This window comes from Anolis sagrei, chromosome 7 (genome assembly GCF_037176765.1).
Source record: "Anolis sagrei isolate rAnoSag1 chromosome 7, rAnoSag1.mat, whole genome shotgun sequence".
Classification (NCBI taxonomy): Eukaryota; Metazoa; Chordata; class Lepidosauria; order Squamata; family Dactyloidae; genus Anolis; species Anolis sagrei.
The window spans coordinates 16497366-16524719 of record NC_090027.1 but is presented as its reverse complement, the minus strand read 5'-3'; the positions used below and the strand labels follow the sequence as shown (position 1 = coordinate 16524719).

The 27354-nt window shown below is 41.7% G+C and overlaps 2 protein-coding genes across 5 annotated transcripts in view; both read right to left on the bottom strand.

The window, feature by feature from the left end:
* Positions 1 to 4437, bottom strand: part of FEZ1 (fasciculation and elongation protein zeta 1) — a 63833-nt gene extending 59396 nt beyond the window's left edge. For 2 of the 4 annotated variants that reach the window (XM_060787203.2, XM_060787207.2), the window contains exon 1: positions 3886 to 4436. The gene's annotated coding sequence lies outside the window, so the exon portion shown is untranslated. Of the gene's footprint in view, positions 1 to 3885 lie in introns of all 4 variants that reach the window. The other 2 variants (XM_060787206.2, XM_060787204.2) reach the window with 2 other exon arrangements.
* Positions 4438 to 5919: 1482 nt separating this feature from the next.
* The window catches only part of ELMOD3 (ELMO domain containing 3), a 34480-nt gene continuing 13045 nt past the window's right edge, over positions 5920 to 27354 (bottom strand). Inside the window, exons 5-11 of the mRNA XM_060787159.2 lie at positions 22805 to 22896; positions 20985 to 21108; positions 17161 to 17283; positions 15448 to 15578; positions 12158 to 12234; positions 9369 to 9496; positions 5920 to 7168 (exon numbers count right to left, since the gene is read on the bottom strand). Coding sequence (XP_060643142.2) covers positions 6954 to 7168; positions 9369 to 9496; positions 12158 to 12234; positions 15448 to 15578; positions 17161 to 17283; positions 20985 to 21108; positions 22805 to 22896 — 890 coding nt within the window. The 3' untranslated portion in view covers positions 5920 to 6953. The remainder of the gene's footprint in view (positions 7169 to 9368; positions 9497 to 12157; positions 12235 to 15447; positions 15579 to 17160; positions 17284 to 20984; positions 21109 to 22804; positions 22897 to 27354) is intronic.

The following is a 27354-nucleotide window of genomic DNA, read 5'->3' as shown; positions in this document are numbered from 1 at the left end:
ACAATATACAAATACAATATAACAACAATAATTATAACTAGTTAAAACGATCAAGTTAATACAATAGCAGCAATAAAATCATCTTGTGGTCAACGTTCGCCCATTCATAAACCCATAATCCATCCAGCATTGTCATAGTCCTTTCCTACTCTGGTCGTCAATGTCTTTTGTCCATCTGCCAGCTTACCCAAAGGCCTGGTCCCATATCCAGGTTTTTAACTTCCTTCTGAAAGAGAGGAGGGATGTTGATGACCTAATTTCCCCGGGGAGTGAATTCCACAGGCGAGGGGCCACCACCAAGAAGGCCCTGTCCCTCATCCCCACCAGTCTCGCTTATGATAAAGGTGGGGCCGAGAGCAGGGCCTCCCCAGAGGATCCTAAACTCCAAGGTGGGATGTAGAAGGAGATCTGTTCGGACAAGTACGCTGGACCGGAGCTGTATAGGGTTTTGTAGGTCAAAACCAGCACCTTGAATTGTGCTCGGAACTGGATCGGCAACCAGTGGAGCTGACATAACAGGAGGGTGGTATGCTCCCTGTATGATGCTCCGGTGAGTAATCTAGCCGCCGCCCGTTGGATCAATTGAAGTTTCCGAACAGTCTTCAAAGGCAACCCCACGTAGAGCGCGTTGCAGTAATCTATTCGGGATGTAACAAGAGCGTGGACCACCGTGGCCAGACCAGACTTCCCAAGGTACGGGAGCAACTGGTGCACAAGTTTTAATTGTGCAAAAGCTCTCCCGGCCACCCCTGAGACCTGGGGTTCCAAGCTCAGCGATGAGTCCAGGATCACTCCCAAGCTGCGAATCTGTGTCTTCAGGGGGAGTGTCACCCCGTCTAACACAGGCTGTAACCCTATGCCCTGTTCGATCTTACGACTGACCAGTAGGACCTCCGTCTTGTCTGGATTCAGTTTCAATTTGATAGTTCTCATCCAGTCCGACACAGCGGCCAAGCACCGTTCAAGGTCTGGACAGCCTCCTTGGTGACAGGTGAGAAGGAGTGACAGATTTGGACATCATCTGCGTAGAGATAACACCTCAGTCCGAAACTCCGGATGATCTCCCCCAGTATATGTTGTGTTAACAGTTTATGTCTATGTTTATGTTTTATATTGTATGTTTTTGCATTATTTTGCATATGTAGAATCTGCTCTGAGTCCCCTTGAGGAGATGATTTATTATTATTATTATTATTATTATTATTATTATTATTATTCTCTCACACCAGAAGCAACTTGCAGTACTTCTGACATGATAAAAAGTCTACATGTTTTTGGGCTTCGGTTCCCGAAAGCACCAGCCACCATGGCCAATGGCTAGCGATTCTGGGAGCTGTAATTCAGACCATACAAACAGTTACACCCTGACAGCTACTGACTCTGAACACTGGATTGAAGGAAAATGCAATGAAGTGCTAGCATCAGCAGCAGGCCTGCCAGGATAAGGAGCCGTCAATAGCTGTGCAAGGATGCTAGATGCTGACAGGAGCTCAAGCCATTGCCAGGAGGGCTGTGCTTGCACTCTCTATAGGCCTCCCTGCGGAGTCACACATCAGAGCCACACTGTCACGGTAAGAGTGCATTAGAGGTCACCTTGCTTTGTGAGCCAGTTGGGAAGACTCCTGTCTCCCTCACTTGTCTTGTAACAAAATAAAGAAGGAAACGGAAATGCAAAATATTGTGTCCAGAATGACCTCTTCTTGCTTCCTCCCTTCTTTAAATATACAGCATCCTGCTATGCCACACAAATCAAACCGACAACCCGTGAGCCGAATTTGGCCCACCATGTCATTTTATTTGGCCTGTGAGGCTTTCAATGTCAAGGCAACATAATTTATACAGTCATACAAATGGCCCTTTAAAGCCAACCATAAGGCTGGGTTATTGTAGGGTTTTTTTGAGCTATATGGCCATGTTCTAGAGGAATTCTCTCCTGACATTTCGCCTGCATCTATGGCAAACATCCACAGAGGTTGTGAAGTCCTCTGAGGATGCTTGCCATAGATGCAGGCGAAACATCAGGAGAGAATGCCTCTAGAACAGAGTTTCTCAACCTGGGGTCAAGACCCCTGAGGGGGTCGCGAGGTGGTGTCAGAGGGGTCGCCAAAGACCATCAGAAAACACAGTATTTTTTGTTGGTCATGGGGGTTCTTTGGGGGAAATTTGGCACAATTCTATCATTGGTGGGGTTCAGAATGCTCTTTCATTATAGATGAACTATAAATCCCAGCAACTACCACTCCCAAATGTCAAGGTCTATTTCCCCCAAACTCCATCTGTGTTCACATTTGGGCGTCTTGAGTATTTGTGCCAAGTTTGGTCCAGATCCATTATTCTTTGAGTCCACAGTGCTCTCTGGATGGAGGTGAACTACAACTCCCAAACTGAAGGTCAATGCTGACCAAACCCTTCCAGTATTTCTGTTGGTCGTGGGAGTTCTGTCTGCCAAGTTTGGTTCGATTCCATCATTGGTGGAGTTCAGGATGTTCTTTGATTGTAGGTGAACTATAAATCCCAGCAACTACAACTCCCAAATGACAAAATCAATCCTTGCCCAACCCCACCAGTATTTGAATTTGGGCACAATGGGTATTTGTGCCAAATTTGGTCTAGTGAATGACAATACATCCTGCATACCAGATATTTACATTATAATTCATAACAGGAGCAAAATCACAGTTATGAAGTAGCAACGGAAATAATGTTATGGTTGGGGATCACCACAACACGAGGACCTGGATTAAGGGGTCATGGCATTAGGAAGGTTGAGAAACACTGCTCTAGAACATGGCCATATAGCCTCAAAAAACCTACAACAACCCAGTGATTTCAGCCATGAAAGCCTTCGACAATAAACCATAATGCTGTTGTGGCCTTTGTGAAAATGAATTTGACACCCCCGGACTATACATACATACGCCTCACCTTCCATGGCCTGTCCATAGGAGCAACTTTGTGCTCAGACCACAAGCACAACAGCAATCCATTGGACGGCCATCGTTCTCTGTAAATCACACAAACCAAGTTGTCTCTTTCAGCCGTAAACCACGGATACAGAAATGCTTCAGAGGCCAAGGGCAGTGGCTTCCTTCCTAGAGTCAAAACAATTGTAGCAGCTCACCATTTTCCAGTCATGCAGCAGCACATCACAACACCAGGCGCCCACAAATATCCATACTCAATCGTAAACTGCTTGAGCGTCAGACATCAGACATCTTTCCGACTATTAAAAAGCAAACAAGCCACCATCAATGGTCATACTACATGCAGTCTCATAAATAAAATCTATGCAAGCAGACTGATTCCCAGCGCAATTCCCTTTGTCTCACCCAAACACACAGTCATATCCTCCATGCTTTTTGTTGATGTTTGCCATCCACCTCTATGGCAGAGATGCACATGAGCCACCTGTACATACAATGCTTCTCACAGAGCCTGACAGTCACAGACACAAAAGAAGCTGTGTATATGGCATGTATATGTATATGTATATGGCATCTATGACCCAATCCTAAAGAAGAAATTGTGTGGATAGATAGATAGATAGATAGATAGATAGATAGATAGATAGGGATATCCCCTTCCAAAATAGGTAAACAATCTTGATACACAGACATACATACACAAGAGGACCCTCAGATACACACACCAACAAGAGCCACTATAGATATGCAACTACACTGCCTCTCCCTTCACAAATGGCAAAGGGACACAGCTAAGCCATTTCTCATGTTAGAACAGCAAGCAGCCCAAAAAGTGCCAGGCCTTTTGCAACGAACAATAGGGAAGGGATGCTGATAAGCCCTTGCATGTGAGCGACTGATGCTGCCTTGCCACCCTAATCCCCCACCACCCCACCCCATCCTAAGGACCACAGATACATACCTGAGTATGGCAGAAGCTCTGCTCTTAGCTCAGCCTCCCATTCGGTATCTTCCAGTGATGGAAAGAGGAAAGGAAGAACACCAAATCCCAGATCTGTGATGGGAAGCAGCCAGCAGCAGCTGCCCGCCTGCCTTTACAGGAGAGGAAACACAGTGCCGTATTCCCAGCCGCTCCACTGCCTCCCCTTTCTCTGCAGAGCGCTTGAACAATCTGTGGGCTCAGCCTCCCTCATCAATATGCATTAGCTCCAAGACACTGACACCAACAACAATAACACCATAGTGGCTTTGAATCCAGATGCCAGGCCCTTCCAAAGGCTCGGGAGCCCCGGCACTTGGAAAAGGGGTGCTGCACAAAGGGAGAAGGTTCCCCCTTTATTCAGATATGAAGCCCACTCCTGATGGTAGCCCGTCTACAAGAGTCACGTCTTCCACTCCTGCGGAATGGATGGAATCATTATTATACAAAGGAACATTCTTTACAGCACCAGAGCTGAAACATCTGCTCCGAGTGTGTTTCGTCCAAGGCTCAGGGAATGTGCCATGCACACTGCAGTGTTGTTATGCCATCTGTTAGTCAACCTCCAATAAATTAATAAATAAATACAAAGCCTAGGAGAAGGCTGCAGAGTCGATGGAGGACATCTCAGGTAGCGTGCCATCAACTCCATTTGGTGATATTTCAGCAAACATCAAACTGATGCTTCTCCTTTCTGCTTTTTGTTTCTTATGGGGGCGGGGGGAGGGAATTGATTGAGGAGGCCAACAATGTGATGCGGCGGCAAAAAAATCCAATGGAATTTTGGCCCGCATCAATAGGAGTATAGTGTCTAGATCCAGGGAAGGCTATTCCGCCTTGGTTAGACCACATCTGCAATACTGTGTCCAATTCTGGGCACCACAATTGAGGGAAGAGGTTGACAAGCTGGAATGTGTCTGGAGGAGGACAACTAAAATGATCAAGGGTCTGGAGAACAAGCCCAATGAGGAGCAGCTTAAAGACCTGGGCATGTTTAGCCTGAAGAAGAGAAGGCTGAGAAGAGATATGATAGCCATGCAGGGGCGGCTCAACACATTATGCAAAGTAAACATTTGCAGTATAGTCTCGGTGGTGGCCCCCCACCCATGGAACTTGCTCCCCAGAGAAATCAGGTCAACAAAATCCCTCCTCGCCTTCAGGAGGAAATTGAAAACGTGGTTATGGGACCAGGCCTTTGGGTAGCTGGCAGATAACAGACAATGGTAATAATTATTCCCAGAATAATGATCCCATAGCACTTTGTCCTCTGAAGCACTTTACATTTTAGGTCTGCTTGTATGTTCTCCACAAACGCCACTACCACCTTTTCGCCCATGCTCCAGCATTATTTTCAATTTTAATTTTACATTTGGCCTTCCCACAGTTTTAATTGTGTGTTATCTTATTGTTAATGTTGCATATCTTATTGTCCACGTTTTTTTATTTTAATATCTTGTATTATTGTTATTATTGTATTTGGGCTCGGCCTCATGTAAGCCACACCGAGTCCCTTGGGGAGATGGTAGTGGGGTACAAATAAAGTGTTGTTGTTATTATTATTATTATTATTATTATTATTATTATTTTATGGAAAATGGACTATGGACAGGCTTCCGATTGTATTGTGCTCGCTGAATTTGTTTCTACATTAGGATTTCACTATTCATTAATGTACTTCTTTATTTTAAAACTAATTTTGAAATCAATTTACTGTGTTTTTATATGTATTATCGTATGTATTATTTATATGCAATGGCATCAAATTGTGCCGGATGTAAGCTGCCCTGAGTCCCCCGTCCCATCCCCCCCCCCCAGGGGTTGAGAAGGGTAGGGTACAAATGTTTGAGAGTAATAAATATAAATAAATAAATTGTTGTTGTTATTGTTGTTGTAAATGGCGCCTATCCATATAATACTCCTGCACAAATGGTAAATTTTGAAATTAATTATATTCACAGATTCATCATAACTCACATTGTTTGGAACTTTAGTTGAACAAAACAGACACAGACATCGTGGGGTTGAAGATTATAATATGTTTAATGGAAAAGCCTCCCATCAAGCATTTTTTACATATAGCTGGTATGCCTGAAAGGATGTCCAAATGATATTGTCACAGTAGGAAATGAGTCATTAAGGAAATTACGTGACAGTTGCCATGGGGTGGCAGCTTCCACTACACAAGATAGACATTCAAAGCCTTCGGTCACATGGTTAGCCTAGAAGTACCACTTCAATGACCACCAACAGCCACACAAAAATCTGGGATTGTGGTCGAATGGGGCAAGGACAAGACTGGATGTATCATATGGTTGGAGGCTACAGATTGCTTAAGTTCAAAGTTACAACCATGATATGGTAAATGTTTAAATAGTGAGTTTTCACTGCTGGTTTTGTTACCATACTCAACAGCATACATGTTGGATAGTTGCAACATCAAGATATATAGTGGTTCTTATTGACAACAGCTCATAAAAGAAACAAAAACCAGGTACACATTGAAAACCGATGTTTCCCAGTTGATAGAACATAAGGATTTAACAGCTTTTTGTCTTATATATTTCTACAAAAAATCTAATTGATGGAAATGTAGGCCCGTGACAAGCCTTTGGTTGTGCAGCAGCAATTCAAGGCTCACTATAGCTCAGATTCAGCAATGCGTAAATACAGATTTCTTAGCTCATTCGACTGATGTTGTCTTAAACCCTGGTAACTGGGAGAATATTTTATTTTCAATAGGACTTCAGAGAAATCAGATGTACATTCCTGTTTAAAAAGAGGGCTGGGATGAACGGATTCTGTCCCGACGGCTCCATTCTGGAAACTGCAGTTTGCCCTTGATCCGAATCCATCCCCTGGGGTTCCTTCTGCAGCTGTTTAATGGCCCTGGCCCCAAAACGGAAGCCTTGCACATCTACTTTAGCAGTATTTCAAGCACTTCAGGATTTCAAGCACTTCAACAGCATAACTGCAGAGCCCCTGGTAGATGACATCAACTGGCTTTATCGATAAATCATGTACAAAGACTGGAGTGTCCGTTTGGATCCAACTCAGCTCTCTTGTTCTCTCTCAACCGGCAGATCACCTATTCCAGTAAATGTTAACCCTTTATTGTCAGTGATAAGAGAGTTTATGTTGGAACCAAGAACTTCTGAAGCATGGGCTTGGAAACCATCTTCCCCGGCTGAAACAGTACACCCATTCATATACATCTCCAAATGTTTAAGCAGTTGCTTTGGGTTTCTTTTGGCAAATATCTCCAAGTCTATAGAAAAAAAAACAAGATATATAAAAGTTGCTTACCTGTAACCGGGTTTCTCTGAGTGGTCACCTGTGAAATTTGCACGTACATATTTCACAGGGACCATGATGGAGAACATCTGAGATCTTTATCTAAAGGATAGTAATAATAGTAATAGTAATAATAATAATAATAATGATGAACCAGCCTGGACACAGCATATTATTTGAGAACACAGAAATGCTGGACCACACCAACAACCACCATGTCAGACTACACAGAGAAGCCATTGAAATCCACAAGCATGTGGACAATTTCAACAGAAAGGAAGAGACCATGAAAATGAACAAAATCTGGCTACCAGTATTAAAAAACTCTAAAATTATAACAGCTAAACAACAGAGAGGAAAAAACCAGGCACAGATTAACACCTCCCAGCAACAGATTTTCCCAGACTCAGGCAGGCCTTCAAATGCTAATGAAGGTGATCAGCTAAACATTCACACCTAACTGCAGCAGGGAAGAGCTCCTTGCCCCACCCCAGCCATTCCACAGATATATAAACCTATTTTTCCTACTTCCAACAGACCTTCTCAACCTCTGAGGATGCTTGCCATAGATGCAGGTGAAACGTCAGGAGAAATGCCTCTAGAACATGGCTCTATAGCCCGAAAAAAACCCACAAGAACCTAATAATAATAATAATAATAATAATAATAATAATACAACACCGCCTGAGCTCTGCGAGCACAGCATTTTTCCCGAATGAAGCAGAGAGTGTTTGAGGACCAGGACATCCGTAGGGATACCAAGGTGCTTGTTTACAGAGCTATTGTCCTCCCAACCCTGCAATATGCCTGTGAGACGTGGACTGTCTACAGACGTCACATGCAACTCCTGGAACGATTCCATCAGCGCTGCCTCCGGAAAATCCTGCAAATCTCTTGGGAAGACAGGTGGACAAACGTCAGTATACTGGAAGAAGCAAAGACTCAACAGCATTGAAGTGATGGTCCTCCACCATCAACTCCGCTGGACCAGCCACGTTGTCTGGATGCCTGACCACCGTCTCCCAAAGCAGTTGCTCTACACCAAACTCAAGAACGGAAAACGGAATGTTGGTGGACAGGAAAAGAGATTTAAAGATGGGCTCAAAGCCAACCTTAAAAACTCTGGCATAGACACTGAGAACTGGGAAGCCCTGGCCCTTGACCACTCCAGCTGGAGGTCAGCTGTGACCAGCAGTGCTGCAGAATTTGAAGAGGCACGAATGGAGGGCGGAAGGAAGAAGTGTGCCAAGAGGAAGGCTCATCAAGCCAACCCCGACCGAGACTTCCTTCCACCTGGAAACCGATGCCCTCACTGCTGAAGAAGATGCAGAGCAAGAATAGGGCTCCGCAGCCACATACGGACCCACAAGAATACTGGAAGACAATCCTCCTCGGAAAACGAGGGATCGCCTAAGTAAATAAGTAAGTAATAATAATAATAATAATAATAATGCAACCTGGGCTATAAAAATGATAGACATGACTTATGGTTTACTTTCACTTTAGGAAAAACACATTTGGGAGATTTAAAAAACACAAATGTAATATGAAGGAAAGATGGGAGGATATCATATCATACACGCAAGATATGGCAAATTTGCAAATAAAGCAATGGTTAAATGGGATCTATTTGGGATAAGAGACTTATTTTAAGAGAGGAAAAGCAGGACATAAATAAAAAATAAATAAAATAGTTGGTAAATGTTTTCCCTTCTTGAAATGTACTGTGATCAAGGAACCAATTTTTAAAAGTTGTTAAAAGTTTTAAACAGTTGTGAACAGAAGAGTATTTTCAACAGACCCATTTTTTTTTTGGTCGTGTCAGGAGCAACTTGAGAAACTGCAAGTCGCTTCTGGTGTGAGAGAATTGGCCATCTGCAAGGACGTTGCCCAGGGGACGCCCGGATTATTTTTGATGTTTTCATTATCCTTGTGGGAGGCCTCAATCATGACCCCACTTGGGGAGCTGGAGCTGACAGAGGGAGCTCATCCACCTCTCCCCGGATTTGAACCTGCGACCTGTCAGTCTTCAGTCCTGCCGGCACAGGGGTTTAACCCACTGCACCACCGGGCCCATGAAGACATCTCATATAGTAGTCATTTCATAATGTGATATATACACATAGAAAAAGCAAATTATGTCATCCATTGGGAGGAGGACTAGAAAAGCTCACCTTTAAGAACAAAACCAGAATCACAAATGGTCTTTTGTTGTGTTTTCCAAATATTGAAGAGGCGTAAAAATACAGCCACATACAAATCATTTAGCACCGCAATCACCTGCTGTCTTCGATTACATTCTCTGAAAGAAAAAAGCACAACGTATTTTCTCATTTATGAGAAGGAAGAACTTGGAAGGGGGATTTTTCGGATACTTAGAATATTAGGAAGCTGTTTTATTCCAAGACACTCTTTTGGTCCACCTGCTCTAGGGAATCAAGTAACTTTTAAGACGACAACGGACTGCAATGCCCAACATTCCTCATCAGTAATTATCTGTTAGTCAGGGATGGACAGATTGTCTCCAATACCCAAATGGAGGAATTAAATTAAGAAGACAATTCAACTGCCAAACATGTGGCCAATTCCAGCCAAAGCAGAAGAATAAACCCATGCACAAGAGACGATGAAAAGCAACTAATGAGGAGACTTCGATTCTACAGAATGCTCCTCTTCCTTTCCCCTCTTCTTCTCCTCCTCTCTCTTCTTCTCCTTCTTCTTGTGGGAGAGTTAGTTTGAAAGTGGAGGCCTTCTCCACTGACTAAACATCAAGTAATGCCAAACTTTGAGAAGACACTAGGTTGCTGTGAGTTTCCCAGGCTGCATGGCCATGTACCAGAAGCATTCTCTCCTGACATTTTGCTCACATCTATGACAGGCATCCTCAGAGGTTTTGAGTTCTGTTGGAAACTAGGCAAGTGGGGTTTATGATGTCCATGGTAGAGAAAGAACTCTTGTCTGTTTGAGGTAAGTGTGAATTGGCCACCTTAATTAGCACTGAATAGTCTGGCAGCTTCAAAGCCTGGCTGCTTTCCGCCTGGGGGAAATCCTTTGTTGGGAGGTGTTTTCTGTCTGGAATTACCCTGTTTTCTGAGTGTTGTTCTTTATTTACTGACCTGATTTTAGAGTTTTTAATACTAGCAGCCAGATTTTATTCATTTTCATGGTTTCTTCCTTTCTTTTGAAATTGTTCACATGCTTGTGGATTTCAATTGCGTTTCTGTAGTCTGAGAAAAGCAATTAAGATCGCCTGGGGAGGCCCTGCTCTCGTCCCGCCTGCCTCACAGGTGAGTTTGGCGGGGATGAGAGACAGGGCCTTCTCAGTGGTGGCCCCTCGGATGTGGAACTCCTTGCCCAAGGACATTAGATCGGGCCCCCTCCCTCCTGACCTTTTGGAAAAGATTGAAGACCTGACTTTTTGAGCAAGTGTTTGGAACTTCAGTGTGACCAGATAAATGCAAATAGGTATATGAACACAGAACAGCGAAGACAACATAAACAGATGAGGAATTTGAACTGAAAGACATTGGTTTTATAGATTTATATAGTTTTTATTGTTTCTATGGTTTTTATATGTATTATGATGTAATTTAATTGCTTTTAATTGAGATAGTAAAGGTAAAGGTTGTCCCCTGACATTAAGTCCAGTCATGTCTGACTCTGGGGTGTGGTGCTCATCTCCATTTCTAAGCCAAAGAGCTGGCATTGTCCATAGACATCTCCAAGGTCATGTGGCCATCATGACTGCATGGAGTGTCCTTACCTTCCAGTCAGAGCGGTACCTATTGATCTACTCACATTTGCATGTTTTCAAACTGCTAGGTTCGCAGAAGCTAGGGCTGACAGCGGAAGCTCACACCGCTCCCCGGAATCGAACCTGCGACCTTTCGGTCAACAAGCTCAGCAGGTCAGTGCCACCGGGGGCTCCTTTAGTTGGGATATGTATGTATTTATATACGGCATCTAATAGTGCTGATTCAGTATGCTGCCCTGAGTCGCCTTTGGGTTGAAATGGGCGGGATAGAAATGACGTAAATAAATAAATAATAAAGAAATAAAGAATGGTATTTGTTAAGAGTGGTCCAGCATTTCTGTGTTCTCAAATAATACACTGCGTCCAATGACAATACGACTGGCGAGACTGTTTTTATGATTTATTGTTTTAATGATTGCTTATGTACTGTCTAATTATGATTTATGTTTAATTGTGGTTTTATTATTGTGGTGGTTATGGTTTGGCATCACGTCAGTGTCCAATGTATGGCATTGAAGTTTTGTCAGTTACGTGTAAACCGCTTTGAGTCCCCCAGGGATGAGAAAAGCGGTATAGAAATACTGTAAATAAATAAATAACTTGGTTTTCTGTGGGTGAACAGATGGCGACTACTGGATGGCATATGTTCTGTATCAGAAACTAGAGCTGATGTGGTCTGTCCAATGCGATATTCTGAATCAGCACCTCAAATAAACAAACCAAATCTGGACTTGACCAAAAACTGATTTGTAACACTTTTGGTATTAATGTTGGAGAGTGGTCTCTAGTCAAAGTGGTCCATGGTCAAAAAAAGTTTGGGAACCACTGGTTTAGGGCCATTATCTGACTGAGAGTCATCCAAGTCATCACACTGTCTTCTAACTATGTAAATTTAAATAGATTGTACAAATCAAATATTATCAAAGGTGTCGGTTTGAGGATAGTGGATAAAATTGTAAACATATCTATTGTTAGAGAGAAGGGCCCTCTGAAATAGTCTTTTTATACACATATTGCAGAGAAACATATAATCAAAACAATGTCAATTTTAAAAATCCCCTTTATTTGGAGCCCTCTATTTAAGGTTTCCCTTCACTGATCAATCTAATTAATGTAGCCAATTGATCTGTCAATTCAAACTTGCAGCCCTAGCTCAGCCAGCCACATTTAGAGAATAAAAGGGCATAAAGTCACATGCCTCAAACTCACCTAGAAAGGCGTTCTTCCCTTAGTACTTGGATTACGATGCGAGTAATATTCACAGACATCACGCAGAAAGGGAAATTCTTTAAAGGAAGCAGAAGGAATTCAGAGAAGTGTATTTGCTAATGAACATAACTATTCTACATAGGATGCAACTAGTGACTTTTAGTGCAAGACCTAAATACAAGCAAGAGCATCTACAAGGGGTGTTCATTAAAGATTTCCCCTGACCCACTTTTATTTATCACAGGACGCTGAAACTGCACATGTGTAATGATATAAGTCTCTATAGGTTACGTGCCAATTTACAACTCAGAACTGATAATAGTCTTGATTTTACAGGTGCTGAAGGGGTGTGATGTTTGATAATGGACCCAATGGAATACCGAGCAGTCATCAAGTTCCTTTCCTTGAAAGGCCACACATCAAAGGAGACATTCAATGAGATGAAAGAGGTTTATGGTGATGATTCCCCATCATATGATGTAGTCAAGAACTGGCATCATCAATTCAAATGTGGCTGGAATTTGGTGGAAAAAGCTCCAATTCCAGGGCGACCCCACTCTGCTATTGATGAACACACCATGCAGCAAGTGGAGGTCGCCATTTTGGAAAATCGCTGTGTAACCATTTGCCACCTAGCCCAAAATGTCAAGATTATCTTCACATGCAAAAAGTATTCGCTCGCTGTGTTCCCTGGCTGCTCACACTTTTCCAGAAGCAGGAACTAGTCGAATGCTCTCAGGATGCATTGACAATGTGCCAGGGAAACCAGGAGAACTTCTTCAACAGACTGATCACACAGGATGAAAGCTGGGTCCATCACTCTGATCCTGAGACTCAAGTCCAGTCGATGCAATGGAAGCATCATGACTCACCCCCTCCAAAGAAGGCACATGCCCAAATCTCTGCAGGCAAGGTCATGCTCACAGTATTTTGGGACCAGCACAGAGTAGTATTGATGGATTTTTTAGCAAAGAGTACCATGATCACTGGGGCAGACTATGCTTCGCTGCTGTGGAAATTGTGGGAGGCCATCGAAACCAAGAGATAATGTGGCGTGCTCACCAAAGGTGTTCACCTTCTGCAAGACAATGCACCAGTCCACAACTCACATGTTGCCCAAATGGAAGCATGCTCCTGTGACTCTGAAATTCTACCGCATCCCCCTTATTCAACCTCACACCATCGGACTGCCACCTTTTTCCAACAATGAAGTTATTTTTGAAAGGCAAGCCTTTTTCAGATGATGAGACTCTGGTTTCCGAAGTGGCTATTGGAGCAACCTGTCGACTTCTACAAGCGAGGTGTTTATAGTTGCTTAAAAACCTGGGAGAAGCATGTGTGAAAAAGATCCTTGGGTCTTCGTGGACAACAAGTTAAGCATGAGCCAACAATGTGATGCAGCGGCAAAAGAAGCCAATGGGATTTTGGCCTGCATCAACAGGAGTCTAGTGTCTAGATCCAGGGAAGTCATGCTAGCCTTCTATTCTGCCTTGGTTAGACCACACCTGGAATATTGTGTCCAATTCTGGGCACCACAATTGAAGAGAGATATTGACAAGCTGGAATGTGTCCAGAGGAGGGAGACTAAAATGATCAAGGGTCTGGAGAACAAGCCCTATGAGGAGCAGTTTAAAGAGCTGGGTATGTTTAGCTTGAAGAAGAGAAGGCTGAGAGGAGACAGGATAGCTATGTATAAATACGTGAGAAGAAGTCATAGGGGGGAGGGAGCAAGCTTGTTTTCTGCTGCTCTGGAGACTAGGACATGGAACAATGGCTTCAAACTACAAGAAAGGAGATTCCATCTGAACATTGGCTGATACCAAATGAGAGACCCCCTCCTGGGCACACAGAAAACTGGGCAACTTGGAAGGTGCTGAACAGACTGCGCTCTGGCACCACGAGATGCAGAGCCAACCTTAAGAAATGGGGCTACAAAATGGAATCCACAACATGCGAGTGTGGAGAAGAGCAAACCACTAACCATCTGCTGCGATGCAACCTGAGCCCTGCTACATGCACAATGGAGGACCTTCTCACAGCAACACCAGAGGCACTCCAAGTGGTCAGCTACTGGTCAAAGGACATTTAATCAACTACCAAGTTTGCCAACTTTGTGCTTTGTTTGTTTGTTTGTTTGTTAAAAATGCAATACAACTGTTTAGTTTGCTCCTGACATGATAAATAAATAAATCTGAACATTAGGAAGAACTTCCTGACTGTGAGAGCCGTTCAGCAGTGGAACTCTCTGCCCCAGAGTGTGGTGGAGGCTCCTTCTTTGGAAGCTTTTAAACAGAGGCTGGATGGCCATCTGTCAGGGGTGCTTTGCATGTAATTTTCTTGCTTCTTGGCAGAATGGGGTTGGACTGGATGGCCCATGAGGTCTCTTCCAACTCTAGGATTCTATGAAATGTGTGTCCCTATGTGGCTCCAACAGAGAGGAGGACGGTCATAACTGTGCCAAGTTTAATTGCTCTCAGTCCACAGGAAGTAGATCAGGGAAAATCTTTAATGAACACCCCTCGTACTTCCTCCCAACAGGTAATATAAGAACCATGGAGGAAATCAAAACATTTATGACAATTTAAAGATGCATCTCCAGAAGAACCATTGCTGGAATTCAGATTACAGACAGGAGTTATGACCCTTAAAACCTTTATTGCAGACTCCTGCAGAGAATGATTTAGCCTATTTGTAATATTATTTTATAATGCAATATAATACTACTACTACTACTACTACTAATAATAATAATAATAATATGATATTATAATTATATATCTATATTACATGTAATATTACTAAGAATATTACAGTATAATTGATATAGTACAATATAACAATATTTAAAACTGATATTGTACTATGCTAATAATATATTGTATGTATATATACCTTGTAAGCCGCTCTGAGTCCCCTTCGGGGTGAGAAGGGCGGCGTATAAATGTCGTAAATAAATAAATAACTAGCAGGAAATCAGGTTGCTCAAGTGATTTCTACCACAGCCGTGCAATAACTGAGGAGATTCCATCTGAACATGAGAAAGAACTTCCTGACTGTGAGAGCTGTTCAGCAGTGGAACTCTCTGCCCCGGAGTGTGGTGGGAGCTCCTTCTTTGGAAGCTTTTAAACAGAGGCTGGATGGCCATCTGTCAGGGGTGATTTGAATGCAATATTCCTGCTTCTTGGCAGGGGGTTGGACTGGATGGCCCATGAGGTCTCTTCCAACTCTATGATTCTATGAACTGCATTTTAATATCCTGAGCCAAAGCAAAAGAAAGAGAGGAAACATGCCTGTGTTTCATGATGGGAAAGCCTGAAAATCTCCCGAGCTACAGGCAATATCCGAGAATCCATTACAAAATATAGTATTTGCATCAATCCTAGCAATCCAGTCCCACGGAGATCTGTGCCTGGATCCAAGCCTAGGTATAAACACACATACACAGAGAGAGAAAGCCTGCTATGCAAAACTAATAAAGGCTCTTATGCTGGCCGTACTTGTGAATTATTGCTTTTATAATGTTACATTTGAGGATTGTTAATTGCCAGACATCGATGCTAGATGGCATGCAACCTAATGAAAGTGCAATGTTGTCCCTTCTGAACAAACAATAAAAGACATCTTTCTATTAAATAATCATAACAGGCTACATCCACATTTGAGAATTTGAATAATAATAATAATCATATGTGAAATTCTCCAAAGAATCACCCATTACTATATGAATTTGCTCATTTCTTAAAATCCTCCACAATGGCCCTCCTCTGAGATCCCAAACCTGCAGATGAGAAAGAGGGCAAAGGGAAAACTCGAACTAAAATCATTAGACGAAATAAAACAATTAGCCCCCAATTTAACCTGGCTACAACATCACCAACTTCTACAGGGATTCAAAGAAGACGGGAAAACAGGTTTCAACCAAGACAAAAATATTTGGGATAGGATATTGGAAAAAAATAAAAAATAATTAAAATCTTATACCAGCAGCTATTATGCTGGTATACAGAGGAGGAACAAATAAAGGAATGTCAAATTAGATGGGCTAGAGATATAAAACATTCTATAATGACAAAGCAATGGGAAGAGATATGGAATATCAAATTAAAATATACAATAGCAAATGACCTACGTGAGAACTGGTACAAAATGTACTACCGTTGGTATTACACACCAGTAAAATTAGCAAAATTCAATAAAAATATTTCTAATAGCTGTTGGAAATGCGAGAAGGAGAAGGGATCCTTCTTCCACTTATGGTGGTCTTGCAAAAGAATTAAAAAATATTGGAACCAAATTCATCAAGCTACCCAAAAAATACTCAAAATAAGTTTCCCCTTAGCACCAGAGACATACTTACTAGGTATGACGCCACAAAAATTAACCAAAAACCAAGATAAAATCCTATTCCTAATAAGCACAGCTGCAAGGATCCTACTGGCAAAGGTATGGAAACAAAAGGATATACCCAGACTGGACTCTGAAATTGTTTGACATTATTCAAATGGAAGAACTATCTCAAAGAATTAAAGGAACAATCAAGAAGACAGATTGGTCGGGTTTCAAGGATTTTATTTAAAAAAAAGGAAATCCCTCTACTTATTGAATTGTCCAATATATGAAGAATAACGATAAGAGAAGTTAAGTCGGAAAAAGGATTCGAAACTACCATAAAATAAAGCAAGGAAGGAACCGGGACGCACCCCCCCCCCCCTGCAAACAATCTCGGAGAGACATTGGGAAGTCCTATTCGGGTCTGAACTCTCTCTTTTCTTTCTTTTTCTTTTTTTTTTCTTCTTCTTTATTCTTCTCACTTTCCTCTTCCTCCCCTTCCCTTCCCCAACACCCATCGTCACATTACCTTCATTACCTCTTTTATTTTTTCCACTCCGCACTATTCTCTGTTTGTAAACTTTGGAAAACTAATAAAAACTATAATAAAAAAAAAGAAAGAGGGCAAAGGGTACATTATAAAAACCCTGAAGGATCGGGTATTTTTGCCATACCTTGAAATCCCAGGTTCTCCCAATGGGCTCCGTAACGGGCGCAATCAAATCGTGAGCCTGTTAATTTCTTGTAGATTGTCTGCAGGATCCGCATGTGCACTTTTTCATTGTTGTCCAAGCTACCTGTACACGGAATCGCTGATTAACATCTTATATGTAACTGGGAACAAGAGCCAGGGCTTTGAGGAGTTTTCTTTCTGGACTACAAAAGGCAATAACTTTTCCAAACAGAAAAAGCAGATACTTTTAATTTGCAGGGCCCAAGTAAGATCTTGGACAACTAGATGTGAAGCAGAAAAAAAAATGTTTGCAAAATGCTACCAGTCAAAGTAAAAGAATATCAGGCTATATCAAACCAAAGTCTGATATCTTTCTGTGAGTAAAATATGGGGCCATGGTGGCTCAATGGGTTAAACTCTTGTGCTGTTGAACTGCTGACCCGAAGGTTGGCAATTTGAATCCGCGAGACGGGGTGAGCTCCCATCTGTAAGCTCCAGCTCCTGCCAACCTAACAGTTCAAAAACATGCAAATGTGAGTAGATAAGTAGAAAAGGCAAATAGATTCTTTTCGCCCCATTGTCTTCATCTGTGCAGCAATATTTTCAAAATTATCAATATTTTCGTGTGGTTCCTTAAGTTGGCCCTGGGTCTTCTTTTCACCCCAAATGAGAGATGCGGGACCAGTTCCTTCTCAGCTACATAAGAACCCTTTGCCTTTTTTTCCACAACTCAGAATGGCTGCAGATATCCTGTTAAGAGGGAATGTGCTGACATCTGCATACGTAACCCTTATGTCGGAGGAGAAAGAACTCAGGCAAACCATGCCAGCAAATGCCTAAACCTTTGTTACTTGGGTTTAGATGGGAATATTTTAATAAATCAAATGCAGAAATAATCCTTAGAATGTGCTCCTTAACTACCACTATTCGCTTCTCCACATAATCACCAGACAAATGGATACATTTCTACAAACAATGAACAAGTTTTCTAAAGACGTTACGGAAGAAGTCGACACTCTGTTTCTGCAACCAGCGTCTCACAGTTCTCTCAACACCTTCATCAGAAGCATAACGATGTCCCTGCAGATCTTCTTTCATTATCAGGAACAGATGGAAGTCAGACGGTGCTAAATCTGGACTGTATGGAGGATGTTGTATGGTGGTGAGATCCAGTCTCTGAAGTTTCAAGTCTGTGTGCTTTCATTTCAGGCGTCAGCATCCTGGGTACCCATCATGCACAGATCTTCCGATAGCCAAGCAAAGCAATAATGTGACCCAAACTTTCTTCTGAAATGCTGATTATGCTTGAAATTTTCTCTTTGAGTGATATGACGATCAACCTGAATCAATCCATCAACCTTTTGCTTGTGAAACTCGGTGGTGGCTGTCACAGGACATCCAACTCTTGGTTTGTCACGCAAGTCAGATGTTCCCACCTCAACATCTTTAAACTTACTCGCCCAACGATGCACAGTACTCACATCAACACAATCACCATAAACGGTTTGCATTCTCTGATTTCTCTTATTAATCTCCTTTGGGATGACACCTTCTGCTGTCAAGAATTCAATGACTGCACGTTGCTTAAGTTGCATTGACCAACCGTCTGTGCAGGGTTTCATACTTCGCACTTTAACAACACAACTGTTCAATGCTAAGACTTCCTGCCAAAACGGAACTGTAGAGAAGAGTCTACTGAACAAGCCAGTACCTGACACATACCAGTACTGCCATCTGTTGAGGAGTTACGAAGGTGGAGGCATTGCTTTTCATTCAACCCTCGTATATTGTGTCAGGATGACAGCAGCTACAAAACGAGGATGGCTCTTTCTATGTGGGTAGACAAGCTCTAAGTCAAATTCCTGACGGGTTAGGAGTTTTCAAGGTTTCACACAAGAGTCTTTCCAAGCCCTACTTAAAAGACTGGATTTGCTTGAAAGGGATATAAAAAGTTGCTCAAGCAAAGAGCCCCCAAAATCTACTTTTTTGGATTTCAACTTCCAGAATTACCAGTCAGAATGCGCTGGCCACATTCTTAATGTGGTGGCCCAAACCAGTATTTATTTATTTATTTATTTGCGGCATTTATATCCCACCCTTCTCACCCTGAAGGGGACTCAGATTGGCCTTACAAGTTATGTGTACATACAATTACATTATATATTATATTATTAGCATAGCGCAATATTAGTATTATATATTACTGTATTGTACTATACCAGTAGACGGCAATATTATTGGTAATATTACATCTTCTATATAAATAAAAATTAATTGTTCGTTTGTGGGATTAATATAACTCAAAAACTACTAGAGGAATTGCCACCAAATTTGGCCACAAGACACCTACTAACCCAAAGAGAGACCATCACTCAAAAAAATTGATTTTGTCATTTGGGAGTTGCTGGGATTTATAGTTTACTTACAATCAAAGACCATTCTGAACTCCACCAATGAAGAAAATGAACCAAACATGGAACACAGGACTCCCATGACCAACAGAAAATACTAGAAGGGTTTAGTGGGCATTGACCTTGAGTTTGGGAGTTGTAGTTCACCTACATCCAGAGGGCACCATGGACTCAAACAATGATGGATCTGGACCAAACTTGGCACGAATATTCCATATGCCCAAATATGAACACAGATGGAGTTTGGGGGAAATAGACCCTGACATTGGGGACTTGTACTTACTGGGATTTATAGTTCACCTATAATCAAAGAGCATGCTGAACCTCACCAACGACAGAATTGGGGCAAACTTCCCACACAGAACCCCCATACTTAAGGCCACCCAGTCCAATTCCCTTCACCAGGGCAAGAAAACATAATCAATGCCCTCCTGACAAAGAGCCATCAAGCCATAGATATAGATAGATAGATATAATTCACACACGCAGATTTGAAAGCGACTCCTGAAGAAGGACAATTATATGTTGCATGTTCCAGAGTGGGCAAACCAGACAATCTCCACATCAACACTGACAAAGAAACAGCAAGAAATACTGTTTACCCACAAGTATAAAGAAAATTGCATATATGACTTTATTTTCGAGATCACCAGACTGGGCCACAGCAACATGTGGCAGGGGACTGCTAGTCTATATAAATAAAAATGTAATGTTTGTTTGTGGGATTTACATAACTCAAAAACCACTGGATGAATTGACACCAAATTTGGACACAATATACTTATCAGCAGGGCCATAGCCAGAAAAAAATTTCGGGGGGGGGGGGGGTGAATTTTTTTTTAGCAAATCATGAAGAGTAGTTCGATAACACAACATTTTAGTACAGTCCATAGACCCTTATTGCTCCGTAAAAGGTATAAGATACAAAGTATGAAAGGTTAGTAAGGCCAAAAATAGCCCAAAAAAAAAAGTTTTCTTTAACCTGAAAAATTTCGGGGGGAGGGGGGGTTGAACCCCAAACACCCCCCCGACTATCAGGCCAACAATTGACCAACACTCACAAATACACTGAAAAACACAGCAGAAGGAACTTTAAAAGCCAAAAAATAAAAAATACCTTGCAAGGCATGCACAAAACCACATATATACAGAAATATATACACTCGTATGTACACACACTAAACACATATACGCAAACTGGGCCACAGCAACGCGTGGCTTGTGTAATATAAACTATATAATTATTAGATAATTATACTGTATTTTTATTAGTATTATATTGTATTACAATAATTATTCCAAGTTCCAGCTACAATTCAAATCTTACCAAATGTTCAAGGTAGGGTGATATTAAGCAAGGTGGAATTCAAACTGAGTAGGTTGCTTGCCTTTTACTATCAGACCAGATACTCACACTGGGCTATTGCCAGGGCTAAGTCCCTCTCACTTTGCAGTTGTTGATAGAGGCGGGGCGGACCGAAGAGGAAATGGGCAATAGCAGCCAGCCCTCTTCTTTGAAGTGTTGGCTGAATCTTTTTCTGGAATAAATATATGTAAAAGGAATAGAGATGTTTGAGAATAGCACCTTCTGGCAGCATCCATGAAAAAACAATAGAGCCAACTAACCCCTTATACCAGGGGTCCTCAAACTAAGGCCCGCGGGCCGGATACGGCCCTCCAAGGTCATTTAACCGGCCCTTGCTCAGGATCAACCAAAGTCTGGAACAACTTGAAAACACACAACAACAACAACAACAATCCTATCTCATCAGCCAAAAGCAGGCCCACACTTCCTATTGAAATACTAATAAGTTTATATTTGCTAAAATTGTTCTTCATTTTAATTATTGTATTGTTTCAAAGTGTTTTTTTGCACTACAAATAAGATATGTACAGTGTGCATAGGAATTCATTCATTTTTTTTTCAAATTATAATCTGGCCCTCCAACATTTTGAGGGACTTTGACCTGGCCCTCTGTTTAAAAAGTTTGAAGACCCCTGCCTTATACAATTACACAGGAAACAAAATAATTATAATACTTATCATACTGGCGAAAAGGTCCTCAGATCTCACTTTGGCAGCTCCTGAAGCCTTTATTTCTCTCAAAATTCTCTGATTCTCAAAATATATTCGTTATTTGTTTGGGGGGGGGGGGGGGGATGTCATTGCCATCCTCTGAGGATGAGAGTCTTTGGCCTGCCAATGGCCAGCCAGCCAGCAGGTTTCCAGTTGTTGTTTTTTAATTATGTCAGAAACGAATTGAGAATATACTGCAAGTCGCTTCTGGTGTGAGAGAATTGGCCGTCTGTAAGGACAATGCCCAGGGGACGCGCGGATGTGTTACCATCCTGCGGGAGGCTTCTCTCATCTACCCACATGGGAAGCTGGGGCTGACATATGGGAGCTCACCCCATCTCGCGGATTCAAACCGTCAACCTTTAGGTCAGCAGTTCAGCTGGCACAAGGGTTTAATTCATTGCGCCACCTCGGCTCCTGGGTTTCCAGTGCCAAGTATGGATTCAAATTCGGACCTCCATAGTCATAATCCAATGCTCAAAGCACTACGCCATGCTGGCTCACATTTTGGAGGGTCTAAAATTCAGAGTTCAAAGTGAGATGTGGCCAGTGGAAAAAGTATTTTCTGAACTGAATATATATAAATTCCATAGGACAAAATTACTGCATTTTGAGCCTCCAGTGGCGCAGTGGGTTAAACCCCTGTGCTGGCAGGACTAAAGACCGATAGGTCGCAGGTTCGAATCCGGGGAGAAGTGGATCAGCTCCAGCTCCTCATGCGGAGACATGAGAGAAGCCTCCCAAAAGGATGATAAAAACATGAAATCATCTGGGCATCCCCTGGGCAACATCCTTGCAGACGGCCAATTCTCTCACACCAGAAGCGACTTGCAGATTCTCAAGTCTCTCCTGACATGACAAAAAAAACCAAACTGCATTTTGAGATGGCTTGCCTCCTACTACTGTTAAAATGGACCAGAATTATCTGTGTTCGCATACACTAGAAACAGTATGTGTATGTATAAACTCTGGGATGGTGAGGACTTCCCATTACAGTAAAATCATCAGCTACTGGCTGCAGTAATTCTACCTCTCTCTGCCAATATGAAATACCAATAAGAATACTCATGACCAAACAAGAACTGTCAGCATTGTCAATGCCTAAAATATTTACACTAATATGACTCTCAAAGCAATTCTGGCTGGCACATACATACCCTGCAGTCTGAGAGATCTGTTGTTTGAAAATACTGCAGTGCTTCATTGAAAGAGATCAAGGGTATGGGGCCAAAAGACTTTTCCAATATTCCTACAAAAAAGAAGAAGAAAGCATTATTATTTTTTGACCTGTGAATGCACAAAGCAGTTTGCAATAAAAGAATGAAAAAGGTCAAAAGCTCAAGATAATAATAATAATAATAATAATTATTATTATTATTTATTTATTTATTTATTTATATTCCACCCTTCTCACCCCGAAGGGGACTCAGCGCGGATCACAGCACACATACATGGCAAACATTCAATGCCGCTTTTGTATAGACAATACACAGAAAGGAAGTGTTGTTGACTCAGTGTCCAGCTGTTTTGTTTTTTGGGGGTTTTTTGGTGCCAAGGAAGGTGAGTCCAGCCACAGGGGGTGCTGTTGATTTTAAAGTATGGCACTTGAATCTATGTTGTATTTATATCTGTATTGTTCATACATGAAACTGAAATAGGCACATTATGGGTTAAGCTCTCGCCGTCAGCCCTGTTTGAAAACAGCAATGTAAGTAGATAAATAGGTACCACTTTGGCGAGGAGGTAAAATGGCGCCCCTGGAAACATGCTGGTAGTTCGATCAGGAAGGTGTCCATGGACAACAGGTTCCTTGGCGTGGAAAAATGAAACAACAGCACCTCCCCAAGGCCAAGTCGAGCACAGCCTCCAGATGCTAGAGATGAAAAAAGAGGGAAGCCTTGCCTCTGTTTATGTACTGTCTGTCTTTGCTGTCGACTGTATAACAACATTGAATGTTTGCCATATATGTACACTGTAATCTGCTCTGAGTCCCCTCGGGGAGATAGAGCGAAATATGAATAAAGTATATTATTATTATTATTATTATTATTATTATTATTATTATTATTAGAAACACAACAAGGTGAGTCCACAACAGACAAGATCACTCTTCTGACTGTTGTACTGGATCACACGTCAGACTCTTCCCAAGTATCTAGGACTGTGTGATGTATCGGGGAATGATGTGTGCAGATCCCAGTAAGGTGGCCTTCTGCAGCTGGCAGATGGTAATCTTGTCAGCGTCGATTGGGTTAAGTGCAGGCCAAGGTGTTTAGGCACTGCACCCAGTGTGCCGATCACCACTGGGACCACCTTGACTGGTTTGTGCCAGAGTCTTTGCAGTTCGATCTTTAAATCCTCATGTGAGCTTTTCCAGTTGTTTCTCTTCAATCCTGCTGTCACCTGGGATTGCAACATCGACGATCCACACTCTGTTTTTTAACACAATTGTGAGGTCAGGAGTGTTGTGCTCCAAAACTCTGTCAGTCTGAATTCCTAAGTCCCAGAGTAGTTTGGCGTGTTCAGGCTTGTGATCCCACCAGTTCTTTGTTGCAGGCAGATGGTATTTGTGGCACGAGTTCCAATGAATCATCTGAGCAACAGTGTTATGCCTCTGCTTATAGTCTGTCTGCGCAATCTTCTTGCAGCAGCTGAGGATATGATCGATTGTTTCATCTGCTTCCTTGCAGAGTCTACATTATTATTGTTGTTGTTATTATCATCATCATCATCATCATCATCATCATCATCATCATCATCATCAAACCAGATAGTGAAGAGCTCCAAAAACGACTCCATATTGGGTGACTGGGTCCACAAAGTATTACTATTGTGCAATAAAATACAGACTGCATGCAAAGCAAGATCCTACACTACATAAGAATTTTGTAGTATCTACTAGGATTGTTCTGCTCCTATTTCTGAGTAAACACGAATAAAGTGAGGTTATACACACACAAAAGGAAAGAAAGAATGCTACATTTGCTTATTCACAATTAGACAGCATATTTGTTAAGTAAGCCACTATATCCAAGCCATTGCCCTTGCCTAGAAGAGCCAGTGAGATTTCAGAAGTTGATCTTTTAATGTACACCATAGTATCTTATGCAGAAAGCCTTGCCTCAATCTCATTAAGGCTGCAGTCCTTAATCTTTCATCTTAATCTTTAATTCTGCAGTTAAAGAGTAAAGCATATTTAACTCTTCAATCCTTTACTCACGAAAAGCAGAATTCCAGTTGAATACTAATGTTACTAGATTCCTGCTCTGAAATTCTGGCATCCATGGCAAAACATAAAAATCCTGCCATCCTTCCAGCAAACTGACCACACTTTTCAACCTGAATTAGAAAAAGGTTGTGGCTTTACTGAATCATAGTTAAAACGTTTTGCTAATTAGCTTCCTGTAATCTTTCAAAGCCACATTATATCATTTTTAAAGGCAAAATCCATTTCAAGATGATTAATTTCAATGTGATAATCCACTCTCATCCCATTTGAAATCAGAATATAGGCTTTCTGGTCTCAGTAGCATACATTTTTTATCTTAATTATGAACACTACAAATCCTATGAGACAGAACAACTCCCCAAATGATCTTGGGTAGCACTCTGCAAATCCAAAGATGGGGAAGGATGGCTGGGCAAAGCCACTGCATGGCTCCAGTTCAACAGGATTTAAAGATTTGAGGAAGCCTAATTCCAATGCAACTCTTAAGGCTTATCCTCTAAGTTGGGTTCCAACATGAAGACATTTCATGGCTCCCTGAATATGACGCACAGAGTCCAGATAGATCAGTGGTTCCCAACCTGTAGTCCGTGGACCACCAGTGGTTAGCAAGAATGAAAATATGGTTTGTGGCCTCACATTACTACACCGTTGCCTCAAAACCACACGGCAATGAGAGCTTTTGGTCTCATGAAACCCTCTTATAATGCTGAGGCAATGGAGAGGCCGACTACCCATGAAAGATTAGGTAAAGGTAAAGGTAGTCCCCTGACATTAAGTCCAGTCATGTCTGACTCTGGGGTGTGGTGCTCATCTCCATTTCTAAGCCGAAGAGCCAGCGTTGTCCGTAGACACCTCCAAGGTCATGTGGCCGGCATGACTGCATGGAGCGCCGTTACCTTCCCGTCACATTTCCATGTTTTCGAACTGCTAGGTTGGCAGAAGCTAGGGCTGACAGCGGAAGCTCACGCCGCTCCCCGGAATCGAACCAGCGACCTTTCGATCAACAAGCTCAGCAGCTCAGTGCTTTAACTCACTGCGCCACCGGGGGCTCCAATGAAAGATTACTATCTTGAAAATTACTATCTTACTACCCTGGAAATGCCCTCAGATACCTTTAGGGTACATTTGAAGGCATTTTGCAACAAAACAACAGGAAGGAGAACAAGGAAAAGGAACAGGAGAACAAGAAGAAATTTTATTTTTGCAAAACATTACTTGTTAACCACTGTGCAGTACAAAATTGGCTCTGGGGATCTATGCTCCAACATTTGATTACTGCTTGAATTAGGGCACAGGAGGCTAGATTTTTGGCAAATGGGACAACAAGATGTGAATTTGCTTTTATATGTTGGGTTGTCAATTTTCATTATTATGGATGTATTGTTATTATGTTCAGGCACTGACTGTTTGCCTTTTATGTTTGGAATCCTCCTCGAATCCTTTGGGGGATACAGGGCAGAATATAAATAAAGTTTTATTATTATTACTAGCCGTCCCCTGCCACGCGTTGTTGTGGCCCAGTCTGTGTATATGTGTTTTGTGCGTATACAGGTGTGTAATGTGTCTGTATATATTTGTGTATATTTATTTATTTATTTATTTCAATTATTTGTACCCCGCCCTTCTCAACCCCTGCAGGGGGACTCATATGTGTATATACACATATGGAAATGAGTACCAACCCCCAGAGTCAGACACGACTGGACTTAATGTCAGGGGAAAACCTTTATGTGTATATATTTGTGTTTGTGTATATATATATGGTTTTGCGCATGTGTTGTGATGGTTTTTTATTTTTTATTTTTTAAGTTGCTTTCGCTGTGTTTTTCAGTGTTTTTATGAGTGGTCACTCATTGGCCTGATAGGTGTATTATGTCCAAATTTGGTATCAATTCACCCAGTGGTTTTTGAGTTATGTTAATCCCACAAACAAACATTACATTTTTATTTATATAGATAGATATGTGTGCATGGTTTCGTGCATGCGTTATAACGTAAATTTTGGGTTTTTTTGCTTTTTAAGTCCCTTCTGCTGTGGTTTTCAGTGTTTTCTGGTGATGGTCACTTGTTGGCCTGATAGGTGTATTGTGTCCAAATTTGGTGTCAATTTGTCCAGTGGTTTTTGAGTTATGTTAATCCCACAAATGAACATAACAAATAAACATAACATAACATAACAAATGAACATAACATAATAATATAGATTATTATTATTATTATTATTATTATTATTATTACTACTACTACTACATCAGCTCCAGATTATTAAATATGATTTTCTGTGAGTGAGCAGGTGGCAACTACTGGATGGCATATGATCTGTATCAGAAACTAGAGCTGATGTGGTCTATCCAATGTAATTTTCTAAATCAGTACCCCAAATAACCAAACAGTACCCCAAATAACCAAACTGAAAAAAGCCAATGGGATTTTGGCCTGCATCAATAGGAGCATAGTGTCTAGATCTAAGGAAGTAAT